This window comes from Oculina patagonica, chromosome 4 (assembly GCF_052425735.1).
Source record: "Oculina patagonica isolate OP01 chromosome 4, crgOcupat, whole genome shotgun sequence".
Classification (NCBI taxonomy): Eukaryota; Metazoa; Cnidaria; class Anthozoa; order Scleractinia; family Oculinidae; genus Oculina; species Oculina patagonica.
The window spans coordinates 3,055,591-3,078,872 of record NC_135761.1 but is presented as its reverse complement, the minus strand read 5'-3'; the positions used below and the strand labels follow the sequence as shown (position 1 = coordinate 3,078,872).

Sequence of the window (23,282 nt, the reverse complement as noted above, 5' to 3'; positions counted from 1 at the left end):
GGGAAAAAAAAAAAAAAACAATAAAAAGATAGAGAGATTTATAACCCGGAAAAAATATCTATCAGTTCATACTTGTACAGTATGTGAAAATAAGTCATTTTGTAAAGAGGCAACACTTCCATGTGTAGATTTTTGATAATCCTTTATTACAGTTACACACAATATTTATGGCAGTAATAGTTTTTAACAAATTTAAACGGGTTATCAAATGTGAAAGAATTGCCAAAAAATTGTTGCGGCTGCTTGTCAAAAAATAAACGCTCTAGCTAGTTCTGTTAATCTTGTAAAGCTTGGTCAATAGACATAATTACACTTTTTCACTGTAACTGAGCAATTTACAGCAAAAGTAAAAGATATTTTACAAGATATCCTACTGAAGTTACTCTAGTTTCCTTTCATGATTACTATCCCCCCCCCTCCCTTCCCCTCCCACCCCCCCCCTCCTGTCTGACTGCCATGAAACATTGGATACCAAAAAGTTACTATACAAAATTACATTAGCTGGAATGTTTGAAATTGCCAGAATATAAGTACACAAAATGCAATAAACAGTCTATTTTCGATGTGCTGTTTTTGAACATACCTATCAGAGGAAGGAAATTTCTCATAAATCTCACTTACTCTTAACATCCTTATTTCGCTAAGACTTGGCTTATGGTACATGTACATATTGATGATGGAATGACACTGATTTTTCTCACTGGTGTAAAGTTTTTTTTTTTCTGATGGCAATTTGTTTACATTTTATCAGGGCACATAAAATTCTTAATTTTCCTTGGTTGAACTTGTTTACAGAGACACTCACACTTTATTAAACTTTTCTCTTACTGTAATGGATATGTCATTCAACATCGGGTGCCCTTGATTCAATAGAAGTGGAAATCCAGCATTTTCTGCCACTATTTAAACAAGTATTAGTTGGTCCTATTCTGCTATTTGCAACAATTTATACAATCTATTTAACTGTGCTTGGTCGCTGTACATGTAGATAAACTGTCTGTTGGTAACTGCTGCAGTGTTTCAAGGGTGTGGGCATTGTTCCTAATCCAAGGATGCGCAAGCACACCATTGAGTGGGAGTCTTTTGCTGGGATCATGAACAAGGAGCTGTGGAATAATTAAAGCAGATAGGGTTTACAATCAATATTTTGCAAGTAAACTGGGGCAGGTGCAAAGAAATGAGATATTTCACAACTATGCCTGCATTCTTGTCCCCAGAGCCACTTGTTCCTCTTGGCAAAGCCTTTGTACAAGAAACAAGTGGCTCTGGGATTGGCTGGATTTTAACAAAGGAAACAGCCAATCATGGACAAATGAACCATTTTAAAATCACTTTGTCATACGAGAGTTTAAAATGGTTGATTTGATTGGCTAGATTTGAAACTCCCTTTGTTAAATCCAGGTAATCAAATCATGTGTCCCCAGAGCCACTTGTTCCTCTTGGCAAAGCCTTTGTACATGAAACAAGTGGCTCTGGGATTGGCTGGATTTTAACAAAGGAAACAGCCAATCATGGACAAATGAACCATTTTAAAATCACTTTGTCATACGAGAGTTTAAAATGGTTGGTTTGATTGGCTAGATTTGAAACTCCCTTTGTTAAATCCAGGTAATCAAATCATGTGTCCCCAGAGCCACTTGTTTCTCGTGCACAGGCTCTGCCGGCTAGGAGGGACAAGTGGCCCTGGGGACAAGAACGGTGTGCCTGAAGCAGTAGTAACCCACATAAGCTTTAACCAGGTGTCGGTATAATAATTACGTAATCAATAAAATACACATGTATACGCGATGTAGTCTTTCCCAAAGTATTTTTTTTTTCATTCAGACATGTTTTTATTTCAGCCATTTTACCACATCTAAAAGCCTGCAACAGACTATCTTTATTTCATTATTTAATTAAAAATAAATAATTTGTGGCCTTACCTTTGCAATCAGGTCTCTTGCCCCTTCAGACACATAACTTGGAAACTTGAGGTCAACCTGAGGAAGAAGATGCATGCACATTATAGTGCAAGTGTACAATAAGAAACACATGCTACTTGAGTTTCATAGGCCTTAATCAGTTATTGCGCTACTTGATTGATGCAGATATAGTGAGTTGCCATATGATTTTCAACAAGTTTAACTTGATAAACAGGCATATTTATAAAGAACAGTTGGCCAGCAACTCTTTCTTTCTTCTTCCCACCATTTCTCTTGGTTCTGTTCTTTTTGTGCATCTCCAATATATATTCTAGAGCCTTTTTATATCAATTTTATTAATTATTATTTAATATTTAATTATCAATTTTTTTTCTTACTCTTGAAATTCTACGGTATGTTTCATGGTGGCCATCGGCTTCAAATGGTGGCTTTCCAACAAGAAATTCATAACACAACACTCCCAGACTCCATAGGTCAACCTATAATAAATAGAAATAAAATAGAAATAGTGAGAAATGGTATTTGAGTATTTTCTACAGACGATACAGAGTGATTATCATTATAATTCAGCTTTCACCAGCACAGGGCTAGTGGATTTCCTGTTGGGCTAATCCTTGGCAAAAAAAATTTGGATATTTTTGTAGAAGAAGAAGGGGGCTATTGGAAAGGCCTTCAGGCTAGCATGCAATGGCTCTAACTTTCCCAAACATCAATCTGGAAAATCCATTTTCTTTGCCCCACTATCACACTATGTTAACTAGATGGCGTCTTACACTTAGCACCTGAACACAAATAAGCCCTGCAACTGGTTCATGCAATCCCTTGAATGAGAACAGAGTTGACTTTAATACAATTAAAACTTCAGGGAAGTAGCTAAGAGCCGGCTACAGGCTATTCAGCAGCTGAAGTTTCGCTTATCACCGGCAAATTTCACTAAAAAACAAAAACTCAGAGTCATTTTGAAGTTGCATGGGGCAAGCTGAAGCTTCTACTGAAACATTAAAAGAGTGCAAAAATGTAAAGTACTGTCAGCACCTTTTCATCATGTGCTTTTCCTTCAATCATCTCAGGTGGAAGGTAATCCAATGTTCCACAGAGTGTTGTTCGTCTGAAATTCAAAAGGCATTATTGTAAGATTCTCTGGAACCGATGCTGCAGAGTAAGCTAATGCACTAATCATCAGGACTTGGAAAAAGTGCCTTCTGGTCATCCGAATGCGGAATGTTCCGTGGGACAACTTGAATGTAAAACCAGGGAAGTAAATAATGTTTTTCCATTCTTACCTGCCTGAAAGGCAAGGGCTGAACTAAGACAAGCATGCTAACGCCCGAGGCAAGCAAAATTTGAAAGCTGCTTGTCAAAAGGAAACTAGAATTCAACTTTTTGTCGAGCCCTAATCATTAGGTCAAGACCACTCTTCCAAGGCTTCAACACTGAACAAAGGAAATTACTATTCACAATTTATAACCCTACACAAATGGAATATTACTTTACCTTGATGAAGGTGCATGAACTGACCATCCAAAATCTGCAATTTTTAAATCCCCCTGTAAATGTAAACAAAAAAATCAATACTAAATTATAATAAAATGAGAGGTGATGATAGACCAGTTGCTCTTAAACCTTTTTGAGGCCATCTGAACAATTGCACTGCAATCACTGACTATCCTTGAAAAAATATTCAGCCTCCTGGATTTCATGGCATGAATAAACAGACCTCGATCTCTATACATGTATCTTCGCAGATCAGTTCATCCCTGGCTCAAGAAACTCCTGAGATTCAACCAAAGGATTTTATTTTCTGCCTGTCCTGTGCAAACAGTATGTAGAAAACAATTTACATGGAAACTAGCTTGTTAAGATTAGTCTGACCCATACTGATCTTGTGTTACATGTACACTCCCTTACCAAATACTAATTAACGAGAGTCAGATAGTATTCTCAAACCTTGAGTCCAAGGAGCAAGTTTTCTGGTTTAATGTCTCTGTGAATCACTTTCTTTGAATGACAGTACTTCAAGGCTTGAGCCAGTTGACGAATATACTGAAAAATAATGTAACACAGAAATTGTTAATAAAGAATTAAATATCATTTGTCTATTATTAATAAAATTAATTTACATCAACATCAGCATACTCTGAAGATCACGCACAAAGCATTACACGACCCAAATTGGCCTAAGTACCTGGACGTGAAAAGGTTTAAACATGAAAGAACACTGCGATCAAGTGCAGGAATATCGCTAGAAATCCGCTGACATCAAACACTTTCCAAGACCAAGTAGCGTCAACCTTTAATAAATTGCCCATCACCTTACGGAATTGCAAAAACACAAAAATTTTCAAAGGACACTTTTAAATATTATTAAGTCAAGTTAAAAGAGAAATAATGTAGATTTATTTTTTATTGTTTAATATTTAACTTTTTAATTTATTTATTATTTTTTTTGCAGTTAGCGTATTACAGATGAAGAGCCATGTCAAATGGATATACTGTAATAAAGTCGTTATTATTATTTTTATTATTATTATTATTATTATTATTATTATTATTATTATTATTATTATTAATCAAAACTCATTATTAGTTCAGGTATAAAAATGAATCACACTGTCCCTACAAGGGATTCTGGGATTCTTGTCCGTCGTCAGCTGCAACAGACTAATTGTAACTAAAAAATTAGAAGCACTTACATTTGATGAAGTTTTCTCGTCAAATCTCTCGACTCTGCTCAACTCTTTATACAGTTCACCTTTTGGAGCATACTCCAAAATAAGATATACTCTGGTTTTATCATAGAAATATCCAAAAAGTCGCAGAATGTGGGGATGCCTATAAGGTAAAATTTATGAAATTAATAGCCTGAAAAAAATATTATTGTTAATTAAAACTTAGATCTATAGACTGATTAATTGAAACAAGATAGACTGATGAAATGACTATAAACATGGAGAAAATAACCAAGTCTTATAATTAGAGATGAAATGTGCATGATGTAAGTCTTATAAATGGGAGAATATTAAGGTCCATAAACAGAGGACCAATATCGAGTCCCAGTATGGCCCAGAGCAAGCTTATTTATAAGATTTCTTGGGTAGATATATTAATTAGTGGAAAGCAGAAAGGATGAATAGAGTGTGATTCTGACCAAGGACCCACTGGGTGTTCTGGACAGAAAGATTCCCCTAATGCCATTTACAATGCAACAAAAGTATGAGAGTGTTTTTTTTTTATGCAAGTGAGATCAAAGGTGTCCTCTGTATTTATAATTCAATATTTACCTGAGATGAGATTGAATTTCAATTTCTCTTCTTAGCTGATGTTCCACATTATTTTTCTCAAGCTGTGATTTGAACAAAACCTGAAAATCAAAGGAGTTAAATTTAAAAGATGGTGTTATGAAGAGATTTTGTAATCAGAATAGAATGCATACCTGCCTCGTCCCCAGGCGCCAATTGGCCGGACGTTGAGGCGGTAAGGCGGGAAAACAGGGAGCGCGGGGTTTGATGGTTAGGGAGCGAGCCGCGGAGCGCCTGGCAGATCTTGCATTCAATATGGCGGACCAAAATGTCATCAACCCTGAAATGTGTATTAAAAACAGCAAAAGAGCCGTCTATTTAGCATTTTTACAGCACAGAGCGCCTTGGACAATCTTTTATGAAAAATATTCTTACTAAGACGACGGACTTCACCACCATTTTCGCACGCTTCATGTCCCAGCTCAGCTTGAGAAGAGCCAGGAGGAGAATACGAGGCACTCTGTGAAGTTAAAAAAGCTTTAAATCCTTTACGGCAAAGAGACGTTGAAATGTCTAATGACATTTTCCGAACTCCAAGAGAGACAGGTACTTATTTCCGTTTATCGAAGTTGTCTTGTAAATCCGAGTGTAAATGACAAGAAAATTAGTTATCCTTTCCATTATTGTTTTGTGTAGAATTTTTTTCGTAGAGCCCGAGAGTTAGTTGCCTTTTAGTTATTCCATGGACGCTCATTTAAGCCAGACGCGACAAAGATAATGCAACAACAGCATGAATCCATCGATACAAATAACAATTCATCTGTCTTTGGGATGTCATTTCTACTATCTCTGGTTTACTTCAATAAAATGTTAATTATCTGCTTATCAGTAATCAAGCACAACCTTTGATAGTTGTTTTATTAATTGAAAATAAAAATTACATTAAAAATGTTTGATATCATAACTGTAATTTTTTTCAATGCAATTTTTTTTATTGATTGCCAGTAGGTGACTTTTTTTCCCATTAAACCACAATTTATTAAGGATAAATACACATTTTTTTTGTTAAGCATTGTGGCAGTGAGTCTGCCATTTATGCTGTGAATGCAACTGAGGCAACTAAATTGTTTGGAATGTACCCTATGCCATGCCATGCAGGCTTTTAATTTGGGGGCAGGTGCAGAGAGCATTTCTGATGAATATGACACTGTTTTCATGAAGTTTTTAGAATGGTTCATGTGCGGTATATGATTTAAGATCATCTTGAAATCTTGCTTTGTAAAAATGGAAAGATAATTTTTCTCATAAATATTTATGTATTAATATGCAAGGCTAGCATCTTTGGACATCCAAGGCCCACCATCATTCTATTCTAAATAACTCTAGTAACAAACCCCTCTTAATTTTTTATCACTCTCCTGTAATTCTTTACAAATTTAAAATAGTACATGTATTTGTAAAATTCTTTACTTTTTTAGCCACTGAAAAGAAATGTTTACTTTGTGCTTGCAAATTTGGTGTCTAAAGGCCTTTGTTATGCTCCCACTGACTTGATATTAACTAATTACAAAAGGAGCTGGGGTGAACTGTACATGGAGGGTTGAAGAGGGTAGTAAATCACTTTAGAAAATCAATCAAGTTAATTTTCAGGAGAAGGCTAACTATTATGTCTAGATCATAATCAGATGAAGGGCACCACCAAGGAAATTGTCGTACAAACAGTAATCCTCAGATTATCTCATGCACAACTTATTTAAATTCACAGTAGGTTAAGGCCATGCAGGTAAAACCCTCCTGGCTAGATAACTTTTGCAAATTGAAGGGAAATGTCTGAATGGTTTTGCAAAATCAGTACTACTAAAAATATTTTTAAAAATGTAAAAAGGTATCTTTTTCTCTTACAACAGCTGTTGTCATGGGTATAAAGCAGCAGGGTAGGCAAAGCATACATTCAACATTTAAAGTGTTTTAATTGTTTTCGTTTTCCAAGACTGCTAGAGGCAGTGGGCTATTAGCAGACTGGGGAAAAAGTGGCAACTACAGGTTTGCCTGTTTATTTATTTTAATCAAATTGAATATGGTTAGCCAGGAGTTGCCATGTTCACATGAAATGCATTTAAGAGTCAGTAACAAACCCTTTGATGTAAAATTGCCTGGCATCTCAATTTATTTTCCTATCTCAGCCATAAACTCTTGGGCCGACAAAAATGATTTAAGTTTTGCTGTCTGTCATAGTCCAGTGTTTTGTTACCCTTAGGAATAAAGTTTTGCCACACATTCTCTAAAAACACCTACTAAAAAACACTCCCTGTGACACTACAACTAGAAAAAACTATATTTTTTTTTTTGTTACAAGTTTGTCAAAGTCTTATCCTGCTTAAATCCTCCAAAAGAGTGACCAAAACCTTATTTCTCCTTACAGTATCAATGCATTATCAAGCAGTACAGTGACGAGAAACACACAAATTAATCAGCGGAGAGTAATTTCGATATTAACACTTGAATCAGTAAAAAGAAATTTTGAGTAGGATCTGCCTCCTCTAGTCACTAACACATTAAGTGCTGAAATAAACAGAACTACGCAAAGTTGAAATTTCAATAATTGTACTTTCTGTCAAGAAAGGTAAATTATGAGGTTAACCTAGCTAGAATAAAATATCAGCACACATTATAAGTGTTTATGTGTCATGTTCTCATAAGATCTCCTACGTTGGACAACATTAATTTGATAAAACACTTGTTAGCACTTGAACGGCTCTCTCTGGAGCGCTGCTTATAGACTTTATAGCTGAAGTTTAACGGCCAAGAAGTACAAATAAAAGTATACCGAAATGTAAGGAAGCTAAGCACTGCTCAGAAACGAAACAAACCAGCTCTGGCATTGATTGAAGCGAAACTTACCCTCAGTTCGAAGCTTATAAAGAAATTTAATTTTCTAACGGCGGCAGAGATTCTTTACCCTCCGCCATTGACGATCTTCTCGCAATCAAAGTGGGATTTTCTCTGTTCAATCTTCTGCTCAGATTTCATACCATTTCTCCGGATAAATCGCTGATTTTGAGCTAGATTTCCCGCCAACATTAGATTAAAGCAAGGGGACCCCCGCTTTGCTGAAACCAGCCTCAGTGAACGCTGAAAAGAATCGGCTCGATAGAGCAACGAAAACGATCCGAAAGGCCGTCAAAATCCCCATGTTGACAGTACTAACTTCCACGTAGCTCCCAGTGTTAATTTCTTGACCGTTAAACTTGTTAAAAGCGCTAAAACGCCTTTTGACGAGAAACCGAACATTTTTGCCAAGAAACTGAACAGGATCTGCCAGGCGTCCGCTTCCCTGTCCGCATCAGGCCCAGAACGCCAAGCGAACCGTGCACGTCAGTCCCACAACACCAAGCGAACCGTGCACGACCAAGGACGAGGACGCCTGGGGACGAGGCAGGAATGCATACTATATACATGTACATTGTGCACTGGACAGTTGCATATGAATTATATCTTCAACTGAACACCTGCTAAATGGGCCCTTTCATGAGCACTGTATATTGACAAAAATTTTAATGGGGACTAAAGAACTTTATCTGAACACAAACACCCTGCCAGATTCTAGAGGAATGGAAAGGGTGGACTGTATAAAAAAATATAATGATTGCTTGAAACTTCTGGGGTTATGAACAAAGTGTGAATACATGAGACCTGAGTATAGAGTTGTCAACTGGTACATCTTAGACTGGTCTGATTCAGTTCATGACCAAACGGAAATCAAAATAATCATTTGCATTGGTTCAGTACCCAGGTATAGGGTCCAGTGCACTAAGCATACCAACCACTGCAGCTAGTCAGTTTAAACAGAACCAAATTCTCCCAACTAGTATCAATTGTATAACTATGTGAGCGTTGAGGAGAAGTTGGTTGATCATGTTTTAATTTTGCACTTAAAAGTTTTGTCAGTGTTATGTCACAAAGTTTTGTCAGTTTTGTCAGTCAGTGTCAGTTGTGTTTTTTGTCATACCTTTAGGGCCACAATGTATTTGCTCTTCTTTTCTCTTGCAAGGTAAACATTTCCAAACTTTCCTACATAAAACATGACATCACAATAACAAAATCAGTCCAAAGGCCAATTTACATGATTGGACATGTAAGCCGCAACAAATTGAGAAGCAAATCGGCATGTGTGAATGGCAATCTGATAGACAGGACTCCAACACACAAGCTGACCTATTCGCAAAAAAATGGGTGACTGCTGCACAGATTTTCACCTCTAGTGTTGGGCTGATTTCATCATCGAACCTCCTGTAGGCAGGTACCCCTGGACCCCTGGGCAACTTGTATAACTTTGCTCTCATAAAAGCTTCTAAAAGCTGGGCACCCATGATTTCTTACATAAGAGCCTTTGGGCTCCCTGCAAATAATTTTTCCAAGAGTGTTTACACTGTGTACAGTGTATGTGGTTGAGGTCAATATATATATGGGCCAAGTAAGTGTCCACTTTTCCTGATTGGACATTCAGCAATGGTTCCAGCCAAACACACCTCAAACAACACAGTTTTAACCTCCCAAAGCGGGCCGCACGCTAGAGCATCTAGCTGAGCTGACCGCCTCAAGCCTGCCGCACACTAGAGCAACCAGCTGAGCTATTCGACTCACGTGCCCGTTTGCTCAGCCATTTATTAACTGCACATTTCACCGCAGACAGTAAGGAAAGTGCTTAGCAAGTTTGATTCGGAAGCCGTCACCCCCATGTTGAATCACGTGAGCATTCTGCATGTGTTTATTGGTCAGTTGATATATCTGGCTGAGCAAGTTTCTCATGTCGCCCGCACACGTTGAGGATTTTGCCTCTGGAGGCAAAAAATATCAAACACGATAGATATTTTCCTCAAGGCCTCGCGAGGCAAAATTCTCACGAAAAATGTCCGCACACGAGAGAAATCTGCTGAGCAAACGGGCACGCGAGGCGGTTAGCTCAGCTAGTTGCTCTAGTGTGCGGCAGGCTTCACGTGCCCGTTTGCTCAGCAGATTTCTCTTGTGTGCAGACATTTTTTGTGAGCATTTTACCTCTCGAGGCCTTGAGGAAAATATCTATCGTGTATCTCAACATGTGCGGGCGACGTGAGCAACTTGCTCAGCCAGAAATATCAACTGACCAATAAACACACGCAGAATGCTCATGTGATTCAACATGGCGGCTTCCAAAAAAAAAAACTTGCTAAGCACTTGCCTCAATGTCTGCGGTGAAATGTGCAGTGAGTAAATGGCTGAGGAAACGGGCACGTGAGGCGAATAGCTCAGCTAGTTTCCCTTGTGGGCGGTTGACCTAAAAGTGGACACTAATTCTGACTTGAGGTATCTTAGCTATCTGATAAATGAACATTTGTAAGACAAAAACTTGAAACTAACCTTTTCCAAGAGGTTTGCCAATATCAAAGTCATCCAGTGACCAACATGTTCTATTAATTAAAAGTAATTTTATATTTCAAGTGATGCACAGAATATGAAAAATATAATCAAACAACAAAAGCAGAGGAACGATGCGTTAAAAATGAATGCCGAGTGACTTACCTAGCGTCCTTCGATTTGCCCTTCTCTTTATTTTCTTTGTTTTCTTTATTCTCACCCTTTGGTTCTACCGACGAGTGGTTATCCGTTCGTTGAGCTGACATAAAATTTTGTCTCTGCCCAGAACAGTGTTCATGTTTTCCGCCTGGTATGCTACCTTGCAAGTCCTTCTTGGGGTACAATTGAGTCGCAGAAGTAGGCTTTTGTGGACCGTTAGCCATAATATTGTGTCCTTGTGCATGTTGACGATTAGCGTAGTTGTTCGTACCCGATAGTTGAAGACATTCCTGAAGTCTTACTTTCAAGTCTTGTGTTTCTTTCAGGGCAACTCTTTGTGGATTCGCATTGCTGTTGACTCCGTAAGCTTTAGGAATATCCTGGTTACAATAAAATATTAACAATTTCATCAAATTTAGCCTGTAAATGTAATCGTGCCTTTCAGCTTTACTGTTTAGTACAATCGGACAAAAACGTGTTCGAATTCTAATGGCGGCCGCGTTCAACGTTTCATACAGCCATATTTCACATTAAATTAAGCTTGTTCTTCTATTAGTATTATCCAAAGAAACTTTATTTCGCTTCTGAAATAGGAAATGAAAAGATTGGAAGATTAAAGTTAAAAAATAAGGTGAACGAGTACAAGTTTTCCTTGAAATTGTCCACGAAGCGGTTTACTAGATGAAATCGAGATCGTATCATTTGATTTTCCTTCGTTTATCGCTCACATGCACTATAAATTACTGAAAATCTTAAAAAACTTACCATCCTTTCTACTGATCCAAAGCTTTCCTTTACCAAGAAAACTGAATTCACTTCTAATTCTCTGAGACTGTAACCTTCTACAAAAACATGGCGTACTTCGAAAATTAAAACGCCAGATAAGCAACTTCGAATTTCGTTCGTTAGCTTGATGCGGACATTTGATTGGTAGAAATTCAAAGTGTTTTCCAAATTAGGAATGACACCTTCGTTCCCAGGACAGTCCGAGTGAATTTACCAACCACGAGCCCACGTGATAAATTTCGGTGCCTTTACAGTGTACAGTATATTTATTTGGGCTGACTCCTAAGTATTAAAAAGGCTGAAAGGATTTATATGAAAGAATTAAGACGGACGCTAATCTTTTCTAGGCATTTCTGGTCCCTCGAATCCCATTTTATCAGGGACGGACCAATAGAAAAGTGATAGGGGGGGGGGGGGTGGGGAAAAAACCAAAAAAAAATTCATGCAAGCCAAAATGCCCAAAAAAAAAAATTCTTGCAAGCCGAGACTGAAAAAAAATCTTGCAGAAGGAGATTTAACCTTTTAGGTAAAATGTCAAGGAATTATTATAAAAAACACCATTCAGTGTTGTAATGACAGAAAATGTCCTCCAGAATTCCCTAAAATAGCGTTTTTAATGCTCTAAAAATTTAAAATTTTTCGGGGGAGCTTGTTATATGTATGAACATCATCACACTAACAAACCAACCCCACATTTTATGTAAGCAACAAAAACGACAAGCAAACGTGTCGTGGCCTGATTTTACCCTAGTACAACTTGGTATTTTGTTTTGTACTCGTGACTGGTAATAAACCCAATAATCACGAGCCAATAGGTCAATTAGTTTTGAAGAAAAATGATTTTGTTATTAAACGCTTTCCAGCATATCTGTTAATCCATAAAGCGTTTTGTGGTTTATTCGTTGGGCCACAACGTGCTTTGCGACCCAACTTTGAAAATTAAGCAATAAAAACACCTGTCTTTTTACATTTGACAAGAACAAGTTTCCGGCGAAATATATCCGGGAGAATGCTAAAAATAGCAATTTTTAAATTTTCTGGGGGAGCATGCCCCCAGACCCTCCTACAGACTAGCGCCTCCAGCGCTCCACTTCTAGTTTCATAGCAAATTGCATTCAGCCTGGCCTCTCGACAAGCAAAACTTTTCTTCCCATATGCAGATGGCTATAGAAAATTCACTTTCAAGTCTTGCCTTTTGGCTATTGTATAAAAACTTTTACATCGACATTTGTAAGCCATACGATATAAACTGCTGTTGACAAGCGTATAAGGTGAAAAAAACAATCAGTATAACATGATATAAAATAACATTACTAGCCATTTGATTTTAGCAATTCTTAATATTTTTTTAAAAAAATATAATGAACAAAAATGGTCTTTAAGAGACTGGTCAATAAGTAGAGGGGGTGGGGATAGGCCAGAGTAGAAGGAGGGTTATGTAGATTTTATATGCACATAGGGAGTGGGTCATCTCAGTGACTTTAAACTGATATAGTTACAAGAAAATCCCCAGTGGTATTCATCAGTATAAATTGATGAATTTCTTGACGTGAGCAGTCATGGTTTTAGATGTATTTCTAGCGATTTCAGAAGGCCAAAATATAAAAATTTCCCGGGGGAGCATGCCCCCGGACCCACCTACATGGCTTGAGATCATAACATCGGTTTTGGTGGGCTTACTCTAGCTGCCACCTTTCAAATTGCTCCAGGGCACCCCCAGTCCCAATAGGATTACATCGAAGAATGACAACATTTTTGGGGAATCAACATAGCAACATTTGTCAAAAACATGGTATAAAGTAAGAATGCATGGCATTTGTCTAAAAAAATTGCCTAAAAAAAATTCGAGCAGAGGGTTACACCCGAAAAAAAAATTCCTGCACAAGCAATGGGCGTAAAAAAAAATCGTGCAAGCTGAAAATTCCCCTCCCCCCCCCCCCCCATCACTTTTCTAATGGTCCATCCCTCAGGAAATTCGATAAAAACTCATGCCGTTCTTTTCTTGAGTCTTGGGCGGGTGGTTTTACCCCCTCCCGGGGGGCTACTCGGGATTTCAAGTGACGGGAATGATATGATCAAAGGATTTTTGGGGTTTGAAATTTTCGATTCCGGGATTTTTTTATTTAGGTAGGGATGTTTTGGGGTATTAAAAACAATCTAAAGATTCGTGGTAGTGCCTTAGCTGCGTAGTCCTGCGAATATAGTACAAACAAACGTGTTTTCCTGTAGATTTTTGAGGGGTTAAGTTGGAAGTTGGAAGGATGTGTTTTGGGGGTCTTGATTTTTGCCCCCATTTGACCATCTCCGTCACTTGAAATCCCTCCTGGGGGGTTTACCAGGTTAGTTCAAGGCATTATACGTCAGTTTTTACATCAACGGGTTGGGAAGCGAAATTAAAAAGAACAGCGAAATAAAAATTTCACACTGGGGAACAAAGTTTTTTATTCAACTAGCCAAAAAACGGATTTATTGATTTCGAACGCTTTTTTTTTTTTTGCACAAGTTAGCGGGGTCTTCGAGTTATCCGAGTTCGAATTACCGGGATTCTACTGTTATTCTTTTAAAAAAGCTAGAACATAGGTGGTAATTGGATGTGGGAAAGCTTAACGTCCGTTGCGGGCTTGTTTCGTATTCCACCAATCATGCGATTTTAAAACATGTATTGGGATCGCTAGAAGTGTTGAGTTTTGTTTCGTTCATTTTCGCAACTTCTGCTCAACAGACCAAGAAAATAAAAGAACTTCCTAACGCTATTCAGCAAAAGGCTGGTAATTTCACATAAACTCAGAACAGGTGAAAAACAAAACAACTAAATGAAAAAAAATCCACACCGGAGAACAAGCTCAGCTGTCCAAAAAACGGATTAATTTACTTCCAAAGGTTTCTTGCACGATCCCAGTAAAATATAAACAGAACGCAGAGTTTTTGTCAGAAAAGGATTTTTCGGTTTTAAACAAAGGTAATCTAAGCTCGATATATTAATATTTGATCAGCCGGGAAAAATTGAGAGCCAACTGAGGCGAGGCAAGCTACCTTATTATAGGAATATAACGAAACATTTTAACAACGCGAAAAAAATGTACGCGTAATAAAATTAACGCGAATTGTCGAAATTTCATGTTCGCATACATGTAATTAACGCGAATTCTCAAGTGGTGTGTGCTTAGATGCAGTTAATTAACGCGAATTTGATGTGTAGTAATTTTTATAGCAACCTGCGCTAGTCAAAAGAAGAAACAACAACGACCAACAAAAGAACTTGAGGTTTAATTTTGATAAACCATATACACTACAAAGTTATTTATACAGACTAAATAGCGATTAGTTTTCAATCAATGGGTTCAGGGATGGAATACACCCCGTCCTGGCACTTTCCACTGCCTCTGTTATTCCTGTAGCTTTCACGGATAAGTAGATGACGTTTAAACATAACTTTGCTGGAAATAAATGTGTCTTAAAATACTAATGCTGTAAAAAAGTGTGATTTTAATCAACAATGACGTAAATTAAGGTACATGACATGTATCGTTAATTTCCTATAATAAGGTACCTTATTGTGTTCGACGAAGGAGAGCGCAAGCCTAATTCTGTTTTGCGTCCTCTGTCTTTTGAGTTGGTAGGCCTGTGCACTGTTATGCGGAATGAATCGAGTCGTAATGCGCGCGCAGGTGTATGGACTCCAAATTGGCCGCCCCGATTGATTTTTGCAGGGGCAAGTCTCGGCCGGGAAACTGGTGCGACGATATTTTAGTCTCGTTTTCGCATTGAATCGTCCCTTTTGTCGTCTTTGGTCGCTGTTCTGCACACGTGCTTCACGAATTCGCTAGAACATTTCGTTTGGTCGCTAGATTGTGTACTTAGTAAAACTGTTTACTTTCGTTCTCGTACAAGAATCGCCTCTTCTGTCGTCTTTGGTCACTGAACTGCGACCAAAACTGACCGTTGCTTGTGGTCAAATAGCAAATGTTTTGAGTTGTATAGCTCAGCGGCCATTGTGCCACTTGATCACGGCTTGTGATCAAATAACAAACTTTCCGAGTTATGTAGCTCGGCGGCTGTTAAGCCACTTGATCATTACTTGTGATCAGAACACGGCGTTATCGAGTGATGAGGCTCGCATTTGCGTTAAACATTTGCACGGTGTAGACGACATCAGAGCAGATGAAGCGATCGAATACAACCGAACCATTGTTCAGTCATATGAAGCGATCGAATACAACCGAACCATTGTTCAGTCGAGTAAATGCGGCACCGGAAGCATTCTTTTGTATAACGTGACCAAATCACGTCGTGCACAGAGTTCTGTCCAGACTTCGATAAATGATACCCACAATAATTATGATAGTAAGCTTATAAAGAGATATGAAAGAGATGTCCGTGTTGTAGCTGGAAAGAATGGCGATAGGAGTTGTTCTGCTGAGAAATCTCAGGCTGTGAAAAAAGCAAAAAGCAACAGGAAACGAGACAGATAACCATCTCGAATTTCTGTTCGTAGTTACTAAATTGCTTAGAAGAAAGAAATACAGAAGTAGAATTAAAAAATTACTGAAACATAATTTCCCAAGCTCCTCACTTATTAGAAATTTTTGTAGCAATTACAAGAAATGGTTTATTTTGTGTAACTCTGAACATTTTTACAGTAAATATGTTTTTTTCACAAACAAACAGAAAGTTAAAAAAAGATACAAGTATTGCACTGGTAAACAGAAAGAGTTATCAATTGACATGCTTCAAACAAAGTCTGACTTCAGTCACAATAGCGCTTTTGGTCATATTTTCCAAATTTCAAATTTAAAAGGAGGTATGCTTCCTGCAAATGACAGTTGTAATTTGCCTTGGGTATCTCTTAATGAGAGACTTTCATTAATAAATTTAATGCCTTATGATGTTGGTGGGAGTGGAGACTGTTTTTTTTTAGATCAGTTTCACACCAACTGTATGGAACTGCAGAGTTGCATTTTCAAATTCGTGCTGCTGGTATTAGGCACTTGAATAATCATCCAGAATCTTATGTTGAGAGCGTTTCTGACAATAGTTGGCAAGACTACATTCAGCAAATGTCAACACCAGGAACTTGCTGTGACAATGTAATTATCCAGGCAGTAAGTATTTTTAGTTGAAAGCAAATTCTGCAATATTAATTCAGACTTCAATATATTGCTGTTTCAAGTTAAGAGTGCTTTCTATGGAATTCACATGTTGCTGTTTCAAATATAAAATAATGTTGTCTGTAACCTTAAAGGAACAGTGCCACAGCTGAGCTTAAGTTTGAACTTTGAACTGTGTCGTTACTTTCATACTTGTGTGTTACACATAACACACATTCAAAGACAAGCAATTGTCATTCTTTCTTGGAATTAATAAAGTTATTGTTCACAGTTTATTCGCAATCAATGTTGTTAAATTATTCTTACAAACATTTTACCTTCCTCCCATTGTCCCATCACCAACAAATTGTACAAGAAAAAGGGGAAATCTCAGTCAACACCAAAAACTTTTTTCACCTAATAAATAATAAAGATGGTAAATTTCAAGCTCGGTGATAAATAGTGAAGAAATTATTCAACATGACACGAGCGTGGGACAAAGAAAAAATCTGAGTCCCCGACGGGAATCGAACCTATGGCCTCCCAGATACCGGTTGGGCGCTCTAACCAACTGAGCTACGAGAGACTCGTTGTGAGCTGGGCCATTTACTAGGTTGATATATGACACGCGTCCTGCATACTGCTAGGATCAGCAAAGTCGAAATCATCAAATGTGTAGTAAATAATAAAGATGGTAAATTTCAAACTCGGTGATAAATAGTGAAGAAATTATTCAACATGACACGAGCGTGGGACAAAGAAAAAATCTGAGTCCCTGACGGGAATCGAACCCATGGCCTCCCAGATACCGGTTGGGCGCTCTAACCAACTGAGCTACGAGAGACTCGTTGTGACATTGCTGATCCTAGCAGTATGCAAGACGCGTGTCATATATCAACCGAGTAAATGGCCCAGCTCACAACGAGTCTCTCGTAGCTCAGTTGGTTAGAGCGCCCAACCGGTATCTGGGAGGCCATGGATTCGATTCCCGTCGGGGACTCAGATTTTTTCTTTGTCCCACGCTCGTGTCATGTTGAATAACTTCTTCACAATATAGGTGGTTATTGTGTGTGGGAAACTTAACGTCCGTTGCAGGCTTGTTTCGTATTTCACCAATCACTGCAATTAACATGTATTGGGATCGTAGAAGTGTCGAGTTTTGTTTCCTTCATTTTCGCAACTTCTAGCGAATTCATCAGACCAAGAAAATAAAAAAAACTTCCTAACGCTATTCAGTAAGAGGTTGGTAATTTTTCATAAGCTCTGGAGAGGTAAAAAACAAAACAACTCCTTATTGTGTTCAAACGAAAAAAATCCACACCAAAGAAAAAGCTCGGCTGACCAAAAAACGGATTAATTTACTACCAAAGGTTTCTTGCACGATCAAAGTAGAATATAAACAGAACGCAGAGTTTTTGTCAGAACAAGGATTTTTCGATTTTATACAAAGTTAACCCAATTCCGATCTGATTATGTGAAGAAAGAAAGAAAATAAAAACAGCTCGTTAAAGATAATATTGAAAAATCACATGAGAAGGCGGGTCAGCCCGATTACCAATATCTCGGTTTCTGCAACCGTGATATCGACAACCAGAAGAAATTTTCCCATATGAACACTTCAGCCCGAACGCCGGGACGCAATGTTTTTTTGAGAAAATAGCTTCCCTTTCATAACTGGGCGGTCAAAATGGCATAATTTTGCCTTGTATCTATTTCCACTTTAGAATTAGCTTCATAAGTAAAGTTACAAGGGTCGATAAAGCTATGAAAACAGGGCTCATGTGAAGAGGCCCTAAGCTCGATATATTAATATTTGAACAGCCGGGAAAAAAATTGAGAGACAACAGAGGTAAGGTAAGCTACCGTATTATAGGAATATAACGAAGCGTTTTAACAACGCGAACGAAATCTACGCGTATTCACTAATAAAATTAACGCGAATTTTTGAAAAGTTATGTTTACATGCATTTAATCAACGCGAATTTCCGTGTGGTCATCATCATCATCAAAGCTTTTCACAAGACAACACAACGTCCAACAACAGAATACCGGTTAATGGGAAGACAGAAACGCGATGGACATTTAACACAAGAAAGTAAAAGACGTGACCGTTTTCTCCATTTATCTTTGGAGATAACAAACGTTACGAAACTAAAAAAATAAAATAAACGATGCGGTAAAACAGTGTGAGTTAAATAAACAATGACGTTAATTATTTAACGCGAATTTTTGAAATTCGCGTTTATAACATGACTAACATGCATCGTTAATTTCCAATAATAAGGTATTTTTAATTTCAAACTCATTCATTTTTTTTCCGCCCTTAGAATACAACCATTTCTCCACAAATATTTACATTTCGACTGTTACGACATAGTACAGATACTCATATATCGAGTTTAAAAAAGCAAAAAAAAATAGGTGGTTATTGGGTGTGGGAAAGCTTAACGTCCGTTGCAGGCTTGTTTCGTATTTCACCAATCACTGCAATTTGTATTGGGATCGCTGAAAGTGTCGAGTTTTGTTTCCTTCATTTTCTTCTAACGAGTTCAACAGACCAAGAAAATAAAAGAACTTCCTAACGCTATTCAGCAAAAGGTTGGCAATTTTTTCATAAGCTCAGGAGAGGTGAAGAACAAAAGAACTCCTAAATTGTGTTCAAACGAAAACATGTCAATCCACACTAAACTGCCTGGTTTTCACTAGCGACGCAAGCACAAGCGCAAGGATAACAGGTCTTATATCTCCGTGTAAACGGCTTCGGCTCAAGCAAAAGCACAAGCGCATTGCATTTGAATGTTTGTGCTTGTGCTTCAAAATTTGTCCCGTTTTTGCGTGATCGCGCTTGTGCTTGCGTCGCTAGTGAAAACCAGGCTTAAAGAACAAGCTCGGCTGACCAAAAAACGGATGGTTTCTTGCACGATCCCAGTAAAATATAAACAGAGCGCAGGGTTTTTGTCAGAACAAGGATTTTTCGATTTTATACAAAGTTAACCCAATCCCTATATGAGTATGTGAAGAAAGTAAGAAAATAAAAACAGCTCGTTAATGATAATATTGAAAAATCTAAAATGTAAATGTTTATTGGGTGTGGGAAAGCGGACGTCCGTTGCAGGCTTGTTTCGTATTTCACTGAATCACTGCAATTAACATGTATTGAGTCCGCTTTTAGTGTCTAGATTTGATCATTTTAACAATTTCTAACGAGTTCACCAGACCAAGAAAATAAAAGAACTTCTTAAAGCTATTTAGGAAAAGATTGGTAATTTCACATAAGCTCAGAACAGGAAAAAACAACTGTACTGTGAACTGTGTTCAACGAAATAAATTTTCCACACCTAGGAACAAAGTTTCTGCTTGACTGACAAAAAAAGGGATAATTATTTCCAAAGGTTTCTTTCACGATTCAAGTAAAATGTAAACAGAACGCGAAGTTTCTGCCAGGACAAGAATTTTTCGGGTTTAGGTAACAGTCCAAATATAAGGATTTGTACTGATATCGAAAATAATAATAATAATAATAATAATAATAATAATAAATATAAATATAAATATAGTGATTAAAGACCACAAAACGAAAACCTGTAAATTTATTGACATGGCAGTACCATCAGACAGAAACACATCCGTGAAAGTCACTGAAAAACTATCCAAATATAAGGACTTGGAAATCGAAACAAGCCGAATGTGGGGCATGAGAACGGAAACGATACCAGTTATCATTGGAGCACTTGGAGCTATCAAAAAGGGACTAGAGAGTTATATTGGAAGAATCCCCGGCCAAATAAGCATCAGTGAACTACAGAAGATAACCTTGCTCGGTACAGCGCATATTTTGAGGAGGGTGTTGTCGAGCTAAAAACTGGCTACCCTTTAGTGCCCCAGGACCATGGTTTGGTCTCGGCGCTAAGGACTTTAAGCAAACATTACGTAAAGAACATAATAATAATAATAATAATAATAATAATAATAATAATAATAATAATAATAATAATAATAATAATAATAATAATAATAATAATAATAATAATAAATTAACTTATATTGCGCAATTATCAATTTAAAAATTTTCAGTTGCGTATTACAATATAATTAAAAAAATGAAAAAAAGCAAAGCGATGAAACTTAAACTGAACCACACCTAAGAAACTACGCCGGGAAAAGAATTGACAGGCAACTGAGGTAAGCTTTTTTATTTTTCAAACTTCTTGATTTTTTTGCCCTTAGAATGCAACAATTTTTTTAGATACAAATCTTTACATTTCGACTATTTCGCAATAACATAGTACAAATTTTCATTTATCGGGCTTGGGTTACCCGTGATTTTAAATAAAAAAAAATTAATTGATGTTTTTTTTACAAAAAAAGCTAAAATATAGGGAGTTATTGGATGGTGGGAAAGCTTAACGGCCGTTCAGGCCGTTGCAGGCTTGTTTTCTGTTTCACAAATCAATGCGATTAACATGTATTGAGACCATTTTCAGTCTAGTTTGTTTCCTTCATTTTGCGATTTCTGACGAGTTCAACAGACCAAGAAAATAAAAGAGCTTCCGAACTATTCAACAAAAGATTGGTAATTTCACATAAGCTCAGGACAGGTGAAAAACAAAACAATTTGATTGTGTTTGAATGAAATAAAAAGCGGAATACCACGGCACAAGATCAGAACATCACACTTAGCTGGTTAACGAAGACTTATAGAAGAAAGAAGAAAGTCGTTCGATCGAAGTAGAGAAGCTATGAATTCAAGCGCGACTTCGCTCAGTGGGATGATACCAACTGAATGCGAAATGTATCATTTTCTGGGAGGAAAACTTGATAATACTACTACAGAAGCTAACGCGGTGCTTGTCTTTTTAATAGTTGTAAGCATAATAACTTGTCCTTTCGCCATTTTGCTTAACGTGTTGGTGATTGTCGCTGTGAAAACCAAACATCAACTAAAAACCAACTCCAACATTGTGCTTGGCTGTTTAGCGGTCACGGATGCCTTAATTGGAGGAATCGCCCAACCCATGTTTATTGCGACCAGAATATTAACTCTGCAAGGCGATACGTCCAAAAAATATTGCTTCCTGTCGGATCACCTAACAAGAAACGTACTGAGACTGTTATGTTCAGCGTCAGGTTTTCACCTGGTCTTATTAATGAGCGGTGAGCGGTATTTAGCCATAAAACACTCGTTCGCCTACACAACCATGGTCACCAAAGCCCGAATATTCGCTTCATCGGCGGCAGCGTGGATTACAGTTGTGGTTTTAACCATTCCTTCGGTCATCACTGACAATGAAATTTATTTGACAATTCATAATATTATTTTCGCCGTTGTTTTAGCCATCATAACACTCTGTCAGGCTCTAGTTTATGCCGAGACTCGTCGCCACGAACGACAAATCGCTGCACAGCAAATGTCATTGGAAGCCAGACAGAAATTTCTTAAAGAGAAGAAAGCTTTGAAAATAACAACAAGTGTAATTTTCATTTTGCTTTTGAGTTATTCTCCACTGTTTGTTGTTCGAATACTTCTTGTAACATCAAACATCACCAGTGTAAATATGGCGTATATTAGTTTTTATACTGCGTCCGTTTTAACAATTCTTAACTCTTTTATGAACCGTATTATCTACTGTGTTAGAATGAGGCAGTTTCGTGTCGCGTTTATTGAAATATTGCTTAGAAAAAACTATGTACAAGCTGAACAGTTTGAAAGACGAATGTTTGGAACATCAAACAATGAGGCACCGCTTGAAGCAAGACAAGACAGCGAAGGAGCTCAAAACGACGAGCAAGGAAATCGAAACGACAACAACAACGAACAAACAACGGCGACTTAAGAAGCAACAGCAGCATCGACAACAACAACAAAAACAGGAGCAACATTAACAAAAATGAAATATTTAGATAGAATCGTTGTAAGACAAGTTATAACTGTAATATCAGTAAACCCGCGCTTAACATTTTTGAATAAACTACATCTTACATATATAAATCAACTTTGTTCATCATCAGAGAGGTCGGCTGAATTGTTTTTCAGTAAAGGTTTAATTGGTTTTTTATGGGGTCGAAAATGGTTTTTGTAGGGGCCGTTTTGCACCAAATTTTCAAAATGGCCCTCAAAAGGGCCAAATTAGCTTTTGGGCTATTGGGGCTAATTTGGCACTTTGGGGCTAAAACAGTTATGTTGACATTACATTGTATGCCTATCTATATAAACAGAAAAAATGCTGAAAAATATCAAATGCCCCGAGCGGGATTCGAACCCACGACACCCCGAACTCATGGAAGGTGTTCTAAAAGAAAATCATCTTTAAAAGTGGGAGGGGGGTGAGGTGTACTCCTTAATGTGGACTAAACGGGGAGGCTCCGCACAAAAATGGGTTCCATTTTCAGGCTGTAAAAGGGTAACGATTTCACAAATTGGAGTATATCAAAGGTATGAAAAACTGTCAGCAATTCATCGAACGGTCGATTCATTTAAGCATTGTTAAGGGTCTTTCAAGCGAGAAGATATGCAGTATCCCTTCTGTAGGTGGTGAAAGGGAAACCATTTTCTATCGATTCTAAATGAAAGGGTTTACTTTTCTGTCAGAAATTGTATATGAAAGGGTATGTGACTTGCTCAAGAACACAAAGCAGTGACACTGGCCAGGGCTCGAACCAGAGTCTAATATGCCAACCATTAGGCGACCGCGTCT

The 23,282-nt window shown here is 37.7% G+C and overlaps 2 protein-coding genes across 2 annotated transcripts; one reads left to right on the top strand and one right to left on the bottom strand.

Annotated features, from left to right (window-relative positions):
- Nucleotides 1-125: 125 nt before the first annotated feature.
- Nucleotides 126-11,587, bottom strand: LOC144649146 (aurora kinase C-like). Its single transcript, XM_078508602.1, has 12 exons — nt 11,480-11,587; nt 10,721-11,094; nt 10,559-10,608; nt 9,171-9,232; nt 5,204-5,283; nt 4,616-4,754; nt 3,870-3,965; nt 3,417-3,469; nt 2,958-3,030; nt 2,300-2,401; nt 1,923-1,979; nt 126-1,106 (listed from the first exon to the last, which is right to left on the bottom strand). The coding sequence occupies exons 1-12, from the start codon at nt 11,480-11,482 to the stop codon at nt 960-962; spliced, it is 1,236 nt and encodes a 411-aa protein (XP_078364728.1). The 5' UTR covers nt 11,483-11,587; the 3' UTR covers nt 126-959.
- A 9,739-nt stretch (nt 11,588-21,326) lies between these two features.
- On the top strand, nt 21,327-22,520 carry LOC144648095 (sphingosine 1-phosphate receptor 1-like). Its single transcript, XM_078507729.1, has one exon. It carries the CDS (start codon nt 21,327-21,329, stop codon nt 22,419-22,421), a length of 1,095 nt encoding a protein of 364 aa, XP_078363855.1. The 3' UTR covers nt 22,422-22,520.
- The last annotated feature ends 762 nt before the right edge of the window (nt 22,521-23,282 follow it).